The 16,209-nt window shown below is 41.7% G+C and overlaps 1 protein-coding gene across 1 annotated transcript in view; it reads right to left on the reverse strand.

The window, feature by feature from the left end:
• The window catches only part of LOC101693459 (contactin-associated protein-like 3), an 87,057-nt gene that overhangs the window by 15,670 nt on the left and 55,178 nt on the right, over positions 1–16,209 (reverse strand). The window contains exons 13-19 of the mRNA XM_045083036.1: positions 15,008–15,135; positions 7,222–7,392; positions 6,091–6,309; positions 3,867–4,106; positions 3,076–3,306; positions 1,739–1,872; positions 855–942 (exon numbers count right to left, since the gene is read on the reverse strand). Of these exons, the coding sequence (XP_044938971.1) occupies positions 855–942; positions 1,739–1,872; positions 3,076–3,306; positions 3,867–4,106; positions 6,091–6,309; positions 7,222–7,392; positions 15,008–15,135 (1,211 nt within the window). The remainder of the gene's footprint in view (positions 1–854; positions 943–1,738; positions 1,873–3,075; positions 3,307–3,866; positions 4,107–6,090; positions 6,310–7,221; positions 7,393–15,007; positions 15,136–16,209) is intronic.

Below are 16,209 nucleotides of genomic sequence, written 5' to 3' on the forward strand. Positions count from 1 at the left end.
TCCAAGAATCAAGGTAACAAATGGCTGGAAAGGTAGTAAAGAGTCCAAGAATTATCTCGGACCGAACACAGCCAGATGAGTGTCACGTACCAGAGCAGGAATTCTACTCAAGACCACAGGAGGATTTCTCCCAAATAACTTTAAATATCGACAGCACATACAGTCTACAATATAAACAATCAAAAGGAAAAAATACCTTTCAAACTTTATTTGTATTTCAATTAATTCTTGGTGACAAGGGGGAAACAAAGGTATAAACAATTTGGTGCTTAAGCAGCCTGGCATGCTTTTGCTCTGCTACTTTTATGAAGAATGACTCACAGCCCTAAAGGGTGTGGGGGATCTTCAGATCCTGACCTTCCAGGGGTAGCTGGGAGCACTGAACACAGCTAAGAGCAGGGCCCAGCCTACTGCCCAACACGTACTCACTTGCTTCAAAGAAAATGTAAGTCCTTTCTCCTTGTAAATGTAAATCTATATTTACCACTGGGTGATTTCTGCATTTGACTCCTGATTAATATACAATCTGTGAACGTGACACCTGCTTTGATTTCGCCTTTCCTCAATTGTTATAAAAATACCAAGTTTCATTCAGCTTGATTGCCAAGTGAGAGGGCACGTGAGGAGACCCTCAGGGGTCACTGTGGCTCACCTAGCAGGCAGCCCTCACTGGTGATTACAGGCACACTGGGACAAAAGGGCCACTTCTACCTTGACTGTCACTTGCTAGAAAACCGTGAATATGACAAGGAGCTTCTTTCAGCCTCATGAACCCTTCTCCTGTTTGCAACTTGACACTTCTGACCCATGTCGGGTTTTGCAGGAGTGGGGACGATGTTCTTTCTGACACTTACCTAAAATTGTCCCCAACATAAGGGATTTGACAGCATTGAATTCTGCCCCTGATGACAGGACGACTTGTCTCCTTGCACTCTGGTCAACCTATTAAATATTCCACAAGAAGCAAACATCAAAATGGCGAGCAATTTTGGTGATGAGAGACTGGGGGTCTGAGGGAGACCGAGGAAAACAGTAAGAGCGAGCCGTACGCTCGGCTGCCCCAAAGGTCATTGGTTTCATAGCGATTGTTTTAATGCCTTGGATTTCACACGACCCCATTGCCTATTCTTTTCCCTTTATTTGTCTTCATGGTTTAGGGATCTGTAATTGGTATGATCCACAAAGAAATGCAATAAGCTATTTCAAACCTTAAAGCTTTTACTTATTTCAAACAGAAATTAGTAACACAAGCCAAAAGTATTACTGGCACAGATTCAATATATAAAGGTTATTCTTCAAAACCTAGTGACAATGAATAATTGAAACACTGAAGCTTTTAAAAAATGTATTCCCACTTTAAGCAAAACCTTGCTTTTCCCCTCGTGTTAACATTTCTGCTGCTTTTGCTCTTTTGTAGTCAGATGGATATAGGCTCTCATTCTCATCAGAATGTCTCCAGTAATCACTGGGAGAAACTGGGCAACATTCCCCTATGGAGGAGGACAGCTTGGCATTTTCACAGTCAAATATTAACAAGAACCATGTCAGCCTCTTGCTAAACAAACAAATGATTTTGCTGAAGCAAACACTTTGACTATGTTTTCTGTCCCCGGGACTTTCTGGGAAGACTGCTGAACGTGTATCTCTTTTCTAGGATTTATTCTCAAATCCTTGCTGGAGGTCATACAGTGAATGCCACAAGTTTGGTTACTCTTGCTGCTGTGAATCTACCCCTTACCTCCACAGAGACCACCACCTCTTCTCTGTGAATCGTCACCTGGTGAAGCCGCCCATCGGCGAAGTTTTTAAAACCAAAGTTAAAAACGTCAGGTTCTTGGTGCCTGTCCAGCTTATACCTGATCTGCAAACTTCCTAAACAAGCCAAAAAAATGACATTTTTAACTAAAATGGAATTTTATAAAAACCATCAATACAGGTTATAAAGCACACTTTGTTTTTGTTTATTTCCTATAATTTGAATTTATTGAGCATTTGCTTAAGGACACCGAGAGTCTCTATTCCTGGAAGAGTGATCATTTATGTGCTCTTCCAGGGCTGAATTCAGAATCCGATTGCACTATTTGAAAAGTCAAGCCCAAATGGTCTTTTCCCAAGTTCTTCCATTTTCCTTAACAAAAGGAAAAAATTCTAAGTTAAGCATATGGGAACTCGGAGCTAGGCTCAAAGTTAATTATTCATGTGGTATTCATAGCATTTAATGGTAAAACCTCAAGCAATATTGCATTAACATTCAGTCTCTATAAGCATCACTTCTTTTAATGTGACTTATTTTAATGCACTTTAATGTATTGCTGGCATTTGCATAATGAATTTTTTTTGCACAACTAGAATTTTTTCCCTAATGTTTCTGCCATAACCAAGAAACAGAAGAAAGACCAATGATTTGCTACGACATCTAAATCTCCTGATGTCCTTCACAGGGATGCCCACTGCCCCATGACCTCATACTGCCTGGAGCAGATCTTCCAGAAAGTAGGTCTCTGCCCTTTCGCTCTGTGAAGCAAGGTTACAGCTTGGGCTAATGCTCCATCTGCAACGGTCTTGGAAAGACTCGGTGGCCATGAGTTGGGTACCTCTCATCCCACTTCTCTTCGTATGTAGATATTGCCATGAATGGCTTCCCAGCCACCAATGAGTAAAGAACAATCCTGTTCATGTGATGCATTTCAGATAGCTTAATATATTTCTTTACTTTGCTAAGAAGGAGGAGGAAATATTTCCCATGTACAAAGTGAGCTATCTTGTTTCAAAGTGAATTGCAGAACTAATTTATTCACGTACAGAAGGAAAGACTTCCCAGAATAGCAAGAAGCCTAGCAGCACATCAAATACCTAAAATGATCAAACTTGCATGGGGAAAATGTATCTTAAATGTAATCATGGAAATGTGAACTTTAGTGATAAACACTTGAGGTTTATCATGAACAAGGGTAACAAGCATGGCAAGCCATGCAATTGTGTTTCCTTTTCGTAGTTAAACACCTAAAGGGTCCCCCTCATTGTGGTCCTTATTTTCTAATTCAGCCTCCTCGTTCTTACAGACTCGACACTCACCATTGGGGGTGAGGATCACAGACAGGTACTCCTCGTAGAAGGAGCTCACGTAGAGGAGTAAGCTGGGCGTCCCTGTGGTCCGGAAGCTCAGTGTGGCCACTTCTCCAGCCAGTGTCAGACCCTCATGAAGTAAAGCTGCAAAGGAGCTTGAGTTCTTGCTGGAAGTGTAGTTAGAATGTTCCTGAAAGTCGTAGATAATGGACGAACCAGTTCCAAAATACGCAGAAATTTCTGGAATGACACTCATTTTTGTTATGTTAGCACGAAGTCAAGGCGAGGCTCTTTTCTACATGTATTTACACACTATCTCTAACCCCTAGTCTTTCAAGAGAGAACGTAAGAATGTCACGCTTTGTTGTTGTTGTTTTTTTAATTCAGAAATATTTCTGATTAAACAGGTAATTATGGATAAAAAGAGAACTTATCCCTGTATATATTCGCATGACATCAAACCAAGTAACAGTATTTTATTATGGCCCACAAAATGTTTCATCTCAGAGCTACACAGCATTAAATGACGAGTGTAAACATACACTTAGAGTTATTGTCTGTCTCAGTGTTGCGTGAATGATTCTGAATCCAACAGAAGTCATCACCAGCTTCTCAAGAACAGAATCATAAATGGGCAAATTTGGGAGAGAAACAACTCTCGTTTAGCTGATCAGAGTACTGCCTTATCCTTTCATAGAGAAAAGGTAAAATGTCAGAAACACGAGGCAAACAGCCAAATGGGGTGCCTCCCTCTCCCCATCCTGCTCCAGAACTTGTCTCCTGCTCAGGGAGACACTCACCGCTCTCGCAGAATGGCCCGTCATATGCAGAGAAGGCACAGTCGCAGATGATGCCCCTGGGTCTCTCCCTACATCTCCCTCCATTGCGGCACAGGTGTCCATAGCTACTGCAGTGTCCTCGGCAGCCTGGGTCCACGCCTGGTGTCATTGTGGCCCTTTCTTCCAGGTCCAGGGCCAACCCGTTCAACCGCAGTGACCGAATGCACCCCAGGAAGCCTCTCTGTCTGGTGGCCGTCCCGCCTACAAGGAAAACTACAGCCGTGCCCTGGGGGTCTCAGTGGCATTTCCACCCCAGGTCCAACTGCAGGCTGACTGATCACATCAGAAAAGGGACCCACCAGAAGCTTTACAAACACATGCAATTTTGAAAACCTAGGCTGTGATCTCATACTAAGAATCATCAAACGATATCGAGTAAACCACAGATGGAAATATTTTTGAAGTTGAGCTTCGTAAATATTTATTCTAAAAAGTACTTCTTCAAGTTCTATTTAGAAAGATTTGTACATTTTTTTTTTTACAAATAAAAAGTCTTTATTCTGGCTCTATACAAAAGCACCCCTTTAAGATTTGTACATTTTTAAGTCGGTTCCTTCATTAAAAAAAAAAAAAAGACCATCTCTCCTTTTTAAAGTTTAAGTGTATAAACTGTGATGGGCACAATAAAATTAGATAGTTGAAAATCTTTGCAATACAATATATATTACAAATTTGTAACATGCAAATACATATACATTGTATAGGGTTAATATGTAATATACATTATAATTTGTATATGCATTGATCATATATATTTTGTTACATATTTATTATATACTTGTTATATATAATATGATGCATATATTATATATAATAACAAATTATATATGTAATACCATCCTTTCTTAGAAATGCTTCCATTAACAATGCCATTAAAAAGGAATTGAGGAGCAGGCAAAGAAAGAAATTAGGGGTAACATTAAAAGCCAGGCTCAGGGCACCTGGGTGGCTCAGTGGGTTAAGCCTCTGCCTTCAGCTCAGGTCATGATCCCAGAATCCGGTGACTGAGCCCTGCATCAGGCTCTCTGCTCAGCAAGGGGCCTGCTTTCTGTCCCCCTCTGCCTGCCTCTCTGCCTACTTGTGATTTCTCTCTCTCTCTGTGTGTCAAATAAATAAATAAAATATTAAAATAATAATAATAATACCCAGGCTCAAGCCTGCCTCGCTCCAGCCTGCTGGCTCTGAGGTCAGGAGGGTAACAGTCACAGAACACTGAGTAGCTCTCTCTGTCATGCCTACACGAGCCTAATCTCCAGTCTGGAGGCCTTGGAGTTTTCTGTGTCATGGGTTGTACACACACACACACACACACACACACCTCCCTGCATAGCACAGCCCCCAGAAGCTGTAGGTGTCCTCTGGCAAAGCCGACTGCAGGCTAATCTGTGATTTAGATTAGTTCCTAATTGGACAAGCTCCTTATTTACTTGAAAACACATGAGAAATGACGAAGGAAGTGCTACCTCATTGATTTGCTTGCTTTCCAAATTAAAGTAGAGTTGTCTGAAAAGTAACGTAGCAAAACTTACCTCTCTCTTTGAGAAAAAGAAAACAAGTCTTAAAAAAAGTAAGCGCGTACATGAAAAGGAAGACTTCTACTACCCAGAGCTTTCATCCCTGAAGCACCAGCAGCAAGAATGGAGCCAGACTGGTTCTGAACCTGGTGTCTGCAAGGAGACTGACTCAGCCACGTGAGTCCTCCTGCGGTCTGTGTTAGAGGGGACACAGGAGAACTCGGGCACAGTCACATGTCAGATTCCCTGACTGCACTGAGAAATTGAAGCCGGGAGTTCTGGATGAAATTTGCTAACCGTTTTATAAATAGCATTGATAAGAAGTCACTAAAGCAAACACAGGTCATCAATACTGTTGAGGTCCAGCCTGGGAATCCACCCACTGGGGACTGGGTTTCTCTTCTATTTCAGTTTCTAGACTACGTCACTCACTCTCTCTGCACCTCCATTATCTCATCCATGACCTGGGAAATCTATGGAAACCATGATCCTGAACAACACCCTATGGAAACTGTATTAACAATCATCTGTGGAAAGAGAGCCCGACTCTTGCTGGAGCTCTCGGTCCACGGTGCCAACAGGAGCCGCGTGCACCTGCTGCCATCATGGCTGGATGGCTCGACTCTTCTGTGTCCACCAGCGCAGCCCAGCCAGAGGGCAGCCACACTCACCCACAAAGAGCTGGCTGTTGAGCTGCAGGCGGGCATGGCCGTCTGCGGGTGCAGCTTGAGTCTTGCTGGGGAGCTGGTCCACTTGAAGGGTCGCCTCCTTCACGTTCCTCTCGGCCCTCACATGGTGCCACCGGTTGTCGTTAAAGGGAGTGGGAGACCGCACGGTGACCTCACATCGTCCATTCCCCACATCGAAGGAAAAGGTCACTTCTGTAGGAGCTGCAAACAGAGAGGAGAGTAGCTCGGTTCATTCCGCAGGGAGGAAATTCGGTCTCGAGGGACGGGAGGTCAGCGGCACGACACGTTCGTTATGAAAGCGGACAGTGACACTGCTGCCGACCAGTGTCACTCTGAGCTGGTGAGGAGGGCAACAGAAAGGTGTGTCCTGGGGGAAGAAAAACAAAGCCGTTTTACCCGATTCCTCATCAGAGAATGCTCATCTTGCTAAACCTTAAGGAGTAGAGACCTTTCCCCACCTGAGGGAAACTGGCCTGTGACCTGCCTTCTTATACATCAGTGGATTTATTTCAAGGTGGGTGGAATTCTCATGTACTTTATTTAAAAAGCCCTCCGTGAAATTTTGAAATAAGGAACCGAGCCTTGCATACATGCATGAACGATGTGGCGAGTCGATTACATGAAATGATTCTGCAATTTAGGGAGTAGTTATCGGATGAGTTTGGTTTAATAGATCCTACTGCACACACAGTTAGGGCAGCACAGAACTGGGCAGACTGCTGTGTGTTTTGTGAATCACTGTTTTCCTCTCTATTAAAAATAAGGATTTAAAATAATGGAGCTTTAGGCGCTCCTGGGTGGTATTGTTGGTTAAGCGTCTGACTATTGGTGTGAGCTCAGGTTGTGATCTCAGAGTCACGAGATCAAGCCCTGCACTGGGCTCCACGCTCAGTGTAGAGTCTGCTTAAGACTCTGTCTGCCTCTTCCCCGCTCCCAACCCTGCTCTCTCTCTCTCAAATAAATAAATCTTTTTTAAAAAGTTATTAGAATTTTAGTATGTACTAAAGGAATACAAGTTATGAAGAAAGCATAGTAGTACTTTGGGAATTAGGTTCCCAGAAGGGTTACTGCTATATACTGAGGCCTGGTGGCTTTGCCCAGGGAGTGACGCACCGTGCAGCTCTAGTCTGATGAAGTCTGTGATCCCCAGGTTCTCTATAAACACCCCAGAAGGTGCTGTCGTCTTAAAAAAGAAAGACAGGTCAGCACTGAGCTCTCCACGGAATGTAGGGAAGTGAAGGTATGAGGTCTCAGTGTTGAAGGAAGCGGAATTCCAAAATGAATCTGTTTCCAAAAAAAAAAAAAAAAAAGATAGTGACAATAGCAAGGATACAGAATAACAACCATATTTTGTATTTCTAGCAATTTTTTTTACCATTATTACCTTTTTTTACCATTTTTATCATTATTAAATGCTCTCATTATCTATGCAAGCCTTCACTTGGGGGTTCTTCCAAACATACGGCCACAATGTGAATATCCAGATACTGACTCTTTCAAGGATTAAGATGGGCAAGACTGCAACTGAATGGACAGATAATCACTGGAAATACCCTGCATTTTTTAGAAGACAATATCATTTATAGATTACCATTAAGTCAAATTGACTTTGGGGGGACGTACAGTTAGATGAACCTTAATACACGCATAGGGTTGTATAACCTCCACCAAAATCAGGATAAAGGACAGCTCCATCTCCCCTCCTCCCTCGGGCTGTTCTTACAGTCACACCCTCCTCTGCCCCTGAGCCCTGGTCTTTGTGATCTACAGTGGTGCCTTTTCCAAGTGTCATATAAACAGAGTCACACTGTAGGTAACTTTCTGAGACTGGCTTCTCTCAGTGGAAAGCCTTTGAGATGCATTCATTTTGCTACGACTTGTTGCTGCCCTATCGTCCTTCATCATGTGGATCGGGCCACCATTTCTTTGTCACTGGAGAACGTCAGTGTGGCTTCCAGCTTCGGTCATTCACAAACAGAGCTGCTCTAAACATGTGTTTTCTTTCTTGCTTTCCAACCTAGATGACCTTCCTTCCTTCCTTGGTTGCCGCACTGGCTAGGATGTCCAGTGCGACTGAAGTCACAGAACAGAAGCGGTGAGATTGAATATTCTTATCTCATGCCTACTCCTACAGGGAAAGGATTCAGTTTTTCACCAGTGACCGTGCTGCCAGCTGTTCTGTATATAGATAATCTTTATTAGGATCAAGAAGTTCCCTGTTATTCATAGTTTGCTAAGAATTTTATTGTGAGTGGTATCTGATATGAATATATCATGTTAGTTCATGATATAATCATAGTAATTCAAATGATCGTGTTCATATCAACTGATGCAAAAAAAGCACCTGGTGTGATTGTTCTTCTTTAAACTGTTAATATGGTAGATGACATTGATTGATTTCCAAATATGGCCAACCCTTGAACAACAAGGGGGTTGGGGCACTGACCTTTGCACAGTTGGACATTCACATGTAACTCTGGACCCTCCAAAAACTTAACTACTAATAGCCTAATGGACAGGTTGACTGGACACCTTACCAAGAAGCATCAACATTTGATTAACACACACTTTGCATGTTATAGTATTATACACTGTATTCTTACAATACAGTGAGCTGGAGAAAACAAAATATTATTAAGTAAATCACAAGGAAGAGAAAACACATTTACAGGATGGTACTGTATGTTTTGAAAAAAAGAAGAAGATCTGCACATAAGTGGACCTGCCTAGTTCAGACCCATGTTGTTCCAGGGTCAGCTGCACTCAGTCAGCCTTGTGTCCTGGGGTAAACTCCAGTTGGCAATGATGTATTATTCTTTAAATGTTCCTGGATTTGTTGCTAATGTAGTTGAGGATTTTTGTATATGTGTCTGTGATGATGCTGTCCATAGTTATCTCTGACTTAATTTTTTTTTTTTTTTTTTGCATTTTCTTTGTCTACTTTGGGTATCGGGGCAATGTTGGGCCCTCATAAAATGTTGGAAAGAATTTCCTCTGCTATTTGCTGAAAGAGATTGTGTAAACATGGTGCTATTTCTTCTTTGGTGGAACTCACCAATGAAGTCATCTCTGACTGGATTCAATTCTATCAATACTTCTAGGACTCTATTAGTTGTTCAATTTATCTTGAGTGAGTTTTAGTAGTTAGTGGTTCTCAAGGAATTATTCTGCTTCACCTCCATTGGAGAACTGACATGTGTAGAGTTGTTTGTGGTATGCCATTATTATCCTATTGATGTCTATAGGGTCTGTAGTGATACTCCAACTTTCACTCCTCATATTGGTAATATTTCTCTTCTCTCTAACAGTTTTGCTAGAGAGTTATCTATTTTATTGTTCTTTAATAAATATTTTGTTTTTATAGATCTCTGTCTTTAATTGATTTCTCTTCTTATCTTTACTATTTCCTTCCTTCTGCTATTTTGAATTATTTTTTCTTCTTTTTCTAATTTCTTATGGTAAAAGCTTACATCAGAGTTGAGACCTTTTTCTTTCATAATACAAGCATTTAATACTATTACTGTCTCTCCAAGCACTGACATAACTGCCTCCCACCATTTTTGATATGTTGTATTTTCTTTTTTATTCAGATCAATATATTTTATAATGTCTGTTGAGACCTCCTTGACTCATTTAATATTTAGCAGTTTGGTGTTTAACTTCTAGGTGTTTGAAGACTTTCTCACTCTGTTGTTTCTAGTTTAGTTCATTTATGTCAGGGCATGTATTTTTGTGTGATTTATTTAATATGTGCTCAAGTTTGTTTTGTGACACAGAATACGATGTACCCATGTGCATTTTAGAATAATGTGTATTTTACTGTTGGTAGGGTGTTCCATAAATGTCAATTAAATTCTGTTGCTTTGTGGTGACATTAGGTTTTATGTACACTTTGCTTGTTTCCCCCCCCATTAGTTCCAAAGATTAATGAGAGAGGAGTATTGGAATCTCTAATTATAATTATGATTTTGCCTACTTCCCTTTTGCATCCTGTCAGTTGTTGCTTTATGTATTTTGAAGCTTATTAAGATTCTTATGTCTTCTTAATTGCTTTTTGTATCTATTAATTTTCTATGCTTTCAAGCAAAAATTCTAATACAGAATCTCCAGCTTTCTTTCAGTTAGTGTTTGTGTAGGTAATCTTTCCTTACCCCACTTTTTAAACTTATGATATCATTATATTTGAAGTGAGTTTCTTGTACAAAGTACATAATGGAGTCATTACCATCTGTCCTTTAACTGGTTTATTTAGACCATTCATATTAAATATAAATGTTGACAAGTTTAATTTAGTTTTATCATTTTATTATTTTTTCCTGTTATTTTTTCCTTGTGATTTTTTGTTCTTCTCTATCTCCTTTGGGTTTAAACATTTTTTTAGTATTCTATTTTTGTTTGTCTGTAGCAGTTCCTTGGTTGGTTATTTTAGGAGTGACAATATATACACTTACCTTTTCAGAGCCTGCTCAGAATCTACATTTTAACCACTTGGACTCATATGTCAAAACCTGGCCAACAACTCTGTCAGTTTACTGTGTGCCCTTTATTTAATGCTGCCAAATGTATGCCATCTGTACAAATTAAGAGCCCCTTGAAATAATGTTGTATTTTTTGCTTTCAACCACAGGTATATTTAAAGTAACTCAAGAGGAAAATAAGCTATTATATGTACCCTGATATTTACCATTTCTCATGCTGATTTTATACCCCTGAGGTCCCAAATTTCCTTCTGGTATCATTTCCCTTCTGAGTCTTCCTTTAGAAAGTCTTTTAAAGTATCTCTTGGTAAGGAGTGCTTTTAGCTTTCCTTCATCTGAGAATTTCTTTATCTTCACCCCTGAAGGAGGTTTTTGCTGAATATGGAATTCCAGACTGACAATTCTTTACTTTTAGCCCTTGAGAAATGTTTTGCCACTTCCTTCCTGGCTTCCATATTTCTAATGAGAAAGTCACGGCCATTTGAGTAGGAGTTCACCTACAGATGATGCATTACTCTTCTCTCTGGTTGATTTTAAAACATTCTCCATTGCCTTTGTTTTCAGCAGTTTGATAATGGTGTGTCTGGAGGTGAATTTGAGTTTATCCTGTTTCAAGTTCATTCAACTTTTCAAGTCTGCTTTTTGCCAAACTTGGACAATTTTCAGCCTTTTTTTTTTTCCTTTTTTTTTTTTTTTTCCAGCACCACACTATTCTGGTCTGCTTCTGGATGTTCAATTACATGAATGTTAGATCTTTTGTTGTTGACTCAGAGTTCCCTGAGGCCCTGTTAATTTTAAGATTTTTTTCTTTCTTTTGATCATATGAGTCATTCCCATCATTAAGGCCACTGACTGTCTCATCTCAGATCCACTATTTGGTCCACCCACGACATCTTTTTTTTTTTTTTTTAATTTTCAGCATAACAGTATTCCTTGTTTTTTACACCACACCCAGTGCTCCATGCAATCCCTGCCCTCTCTAATACCCATCACCTGGTTCCCCCAACCTCCCACCCCTTGCCCTTCAAGACCCTCAGATCGTTTTTCAGAGTCCACAGTCTCTCATGGTTCACCTCCCCTTCCAATTTACCCCAACTCCCTTCTCCTCTCCATCTCCCCATGTCCTCCATGCTATTTGTTATGCTCCACAAGTAAGTGAGACCATATGATAATTGACTCTCTCTGCTTGACTTATTTCACTCAGCATAATCTCTTTCAGTCCCGTCCATGTTGCTACAAAAGTTGGGTATTCATCCTTTCTGATGGAGACATAATACTCTATAGTGTATTTGGACCACATCTTCCTTATCCATTTGTCTGTTGAAGGGCATCTTGGTTCTTTCCACAGTTTGGTGACCATGGCCATTGCTGCTATAAACATTGGGGTACAGATGGCCCTTCTTTTCACTACATCTGTATCTTTGGGGTAAATACCCAGGAGTGCAATTGCAGGGTCATAGGGAAGCTGTATTTTTAATTTCTTGAGGAATCTCCACACCGTTCTCCAAAGTGGCTGCACCAACTTGCATTCCCACCAACACCCAGGACATGTTTTATTTCAGTTTCATATTTTTCAGTTCTGGAGTTTTCATTTAGCTCTTTGGATATGCTATTTCTTTGGTGAAATGCTCTTTTTTTCTATTTGCTACAAAAGTGTTTATGATCACTTGTTAGAGTTCTTATGTAATAGTTGCTTTAAACTCTTTATCAATTTGTTCTAACCACTGTGTCACAATTGCATTAGTATCTGTTGACTACATTTTCCTAAGCCAGCTTAGATTTTTCAGATTCTTTGTGCTAAGTAATTTTGGATGACTTCCTAGCTATTTTAAATATTATATTAATAAATTCTGGGCTTTGTTTAAATATTGTGGAGCATGCTGATTACATTTGTACATGAATATTATGTATACATACATATATACACATATATACATATATACAAATCTTATTTTTTGTTTTTAATTTATTTAGGTTTTTTTGCAGGCACTTGGCCTAGTTAGGATCTGGCCACACATTGCAACCTGCCTTCTGTGGGCTGTCTCTAATGGCAGTCCAGTTTCCAAAGCCTTTGCAGCACGACTCAGCTCTGCCTCACTTGTGCACGACCCAGCACCAGCCTGGGTCTTGGGAGGTCAACTCTCCATTCAGTTCTCAACTTCTTGGGTCTACGGTTAGGACCAAATCCATGCATGTGTGGTTCCAAGGTGAGCCTCGGACTTCATGAACAACATATAGCATGCTTTCCTGAATGGCTGCCTCCTGCTGCTCTTCCAGGTACTTTCTGATCCCCTGGTCTCCCTTGTCAGTCATGGAACTGGAAAACAGGCTCTACTGAGACTGCTCTGAAATACTCTCCTATGCAACTGTACCTGGTCCATTGCCAAGCAATGGGTGAGTAGAGGAAGAAAACAAAAATAAGAGGAGTCTTCCCATCATCTGTGAGCCACAGCTGCCCTATGCAGGGCAAAAGTCCCCTTCTGAAGTCCTGGCTCTTGTGCATTCCCTGTGCAGCTTTTGCTGCTATCATCATGGGTCTGCCTGGATAGAAAAAGAGGGAAATGGGATTCCTGCATTCCCTGAGAGTTAGGAACTTTCTGTTCTGGCCTCTAGCCAGGGTTCGACGGCTTCTCTTGGAACATCTCTGTCTTTGACCCAGTGCCTATGTCTGGGTTGACCGAAAGATACCAGAGGGAAAAGTAAATGATGCCTCCTGGTTTCTCCTCCTTGTCTCTCCTAGCTTCCTAGAGCCCTGAGATAACTGTTCTAGGAGTTCTGCCCAGGTTTCATAGGGGCACTCATTGGAGAGATGGGGTGGGTGTGCTTAGTTTGTCCTGTCTGGACACAGAGTGTGGTCTGCAGTCTAAGGTCATGAGTGGGAAGAACAATTCTTTGTACTGTCATCCGTCAAGGCATGTTCATATGTTCTTTACACTGTGACTATCCACCTCTCAATATTTTTGTCATCTGATGTAAGAAACTTCCTTTTTCTCAATGGCAAGGCTCAGAAATGCCAGGATATCTCCACATGGCAACATCTCCTATGCAGCCCCAGGAACGGCTGGCCACCACAGCCTTGGTAGATGTTGAATTTTGGCCTCTGCTCTGAAATGAGTGCCACTGGAGAGTCTGGGCCAGAGGACTGATGTGCCCTGACTTTTCCCTCTGGCCATTCTCTGGCATCTCTGCTAAGTGGGCAGAAGCAGCTACAAGCAGGTGAGTCAAGCCACTGGGAGGGGGCACTGGATCCGGTTTTGAAATTCAAAGCGATACAATTTGTATTTGTGGATGAGTCCAATGTGTGTTAAGAGAGGAAAGAAGTTATGAGTGGCTGTTACATTTTCCATCTAAATGAAAGGAAGCATGGAGTTGCCATGCCCTGAGTTGGGAAGGTTGTCATGGAAACACTTTTTTTCCTTCTTTTGGATAAACTGTTCTGAAATGCCTACTGAGGCAGAGAGGTACAGCCTAAGCAGCTGGGTGGCAGGGGTGGGAGTGCAGGGGGACAGCCTGGGGTATAGCGATGGCAGAATCATTGACCTCAATGTGGGATTTAAAGCCACCAGCCTGTTGGGAACAGCTCCCCACTGGAGAGTAGAGAGGGAGGGCTGAGGGCGCAGGCCGGGGGCACCACAACAGGATAATGCCACTGGCATGGGGAAGGAAGGAGGGAAAACCCAGACTTTTGTGGGTAAGCTGGCAGCTGAACAAAGACGTGAATCAGAGTGAGTGAGGACAGGAGGTCAAGGTCAGGTCCGATGCCATCCAATGCCACCTGAGAGCAGGTGTGGGTTAGCCAGGTTGAGGTCTCACTAATACCTGGAAAAGGCAGTTTTTAGGGAGTGATAAAGAAGAAGGCTGGAAGAGAACGTATTCAAGAGGGATTAGAAGGAAGTAAATTAAGGTAGAGTGGATCTGCTTTATTTCAGTTAGTTTGGGAGAGGGAAGTCTTCAGAGAAATCCACATGCAGTGGGAGGAGTGAGGACAGTCAGGACCACTGAGGTTCGCAACTGTCAGAGCGTGACAACGAACAGGCACGTGATGGTTTCCGGCACCCCGTTTCCCAGTATCTTACCAGTTTTAGACATCTCAGCACTCAGCCAATACTTACTCCAATTAATTAATTTTCAAATCACTAGATTTTGCTGACTAGGTGATCAGTGTTTCAGATCATCCCACCAACATTCACAGTGATAGTCCGACTCAAATACTACACAGAGGACACACACTCTGAAGGTAATACAATATTCCTCATTTTTTTCTCAAGCAGAATACACTTCTTTTGTAGGTTAACACATTCCTAATGAGATGCAGAGTATTAGCATAGATGGTGTTTTTACAGATTCAGGCAGCTACATGTCTCCTAAAACACTGACATGCATTTCCAGAGGTCAAGACAGTTAATCTGGCCTCTACTTACTGTCCCCCGAGCAAAGCAGAGGCCCCAGCACATAAGCCGCTTCTGAATGTGGTCGACCTGTGTCTCTCATCACAACCTGAGTGACTGGCAGGTGCTCCTTGTGGGAAAGGACTACTGTGTCGCTGGTCCTACAAAACAAATACGACCACCTTAGTGTTGTTCTGAACGACATCCGGAAAAGAAGCAAATAGTCTTTTACTGCAGCACAAGACGTGATAAGCTAAATTTGTAAATAGGTAACAATGAGGAGCTCAAAAGGCTCATCTGAGCTCTGACATAGTAACGTACTTAGTAAGGTCACGCAAGGATTGGAGCCCCTTGTCTGTCTGTGTGACCACAGAGATAACAGCGGCAGGACTGAAATCATAACTGTCACTGCGAGCACGAGATTATATTTCCCTGCAATGAAGCAACTCGCTGCCCTTTCCCACATGGCCGCCTGGTGAGATTTTCTTTTCTTTTTTTTTCTTTTTTTTTTTTTTGTGAGATTTAAATGAAAAACTTACACACGCAAGATCTGCCTGGCTTCGTTAAAAACAAAACAAAACAACAACAACAACTAAAAAACGCCCAACTGAATAGATTTAGGTTTTCAATTCCCACATTTTTCTTTTTTATCTCAATTTTCCAAAATCCTTATCATGGTCACTAAGCACTTCCTTACGTATCGATGCCATCCATTAAAAAAGAAAGAAAGACGGAGGAGGTTGATTAAGTCAAACGGAAGGTATGACACAATGTGCTCTTAGAATTAACACATGGGGTAATGTGGGGGAAGAGCTCATTGTGACTGTCACTATCCGTTCATTCAGCCAACGTTTGGTGCACAGCAACTCCTTGCCAGGTCCCGCGTGTCAGGGGTGTGGGCATAAGAGCCACCATCAGTGTCCCCAAGGAATCTTGTGGATATTATAAACAATGACGAAAATATAATTGTAATATAACAAAATCACGTAAGTGAATATTTGGGACTGAATATCTATGGTTCCAATGTACCGAACACCGGACTAGAGCCAGAGGTCCTGGTAGGAAGCTAGCTGTGCCACCAACCACTGCTCTGGTCAAAGAAAGAAGATTCTTCTGCACCTTGTGAGCTGCTCATGTTTTACGTCCTGCTTCGATTACATGTGTGCTTCGGATTTAGAACAGATAATAGTTTGTCTAATATTCCCTTCAGGAGTGCTGCATCTGTGTAGAACCTC

The sequence above is a fragment of the Mustela putorius genome, unplaced genomic scaffold, assembly GCF_011764305.1.
Source record: "Mustela putorius furo isolate JIRA1106 unplaced genomic scaffold, ASM1176430v1.1 tig00000680_pilon_pilon_pilon, whole genome shotgun sequence".
In the NCBI taxonomy this organism is placed as follows: domain Eukaryota; kingdom Metazoa; phylum Chordata; class Mammalia; order Carnivora; family Mustelidae; genus Mustela; species Mustela putorius.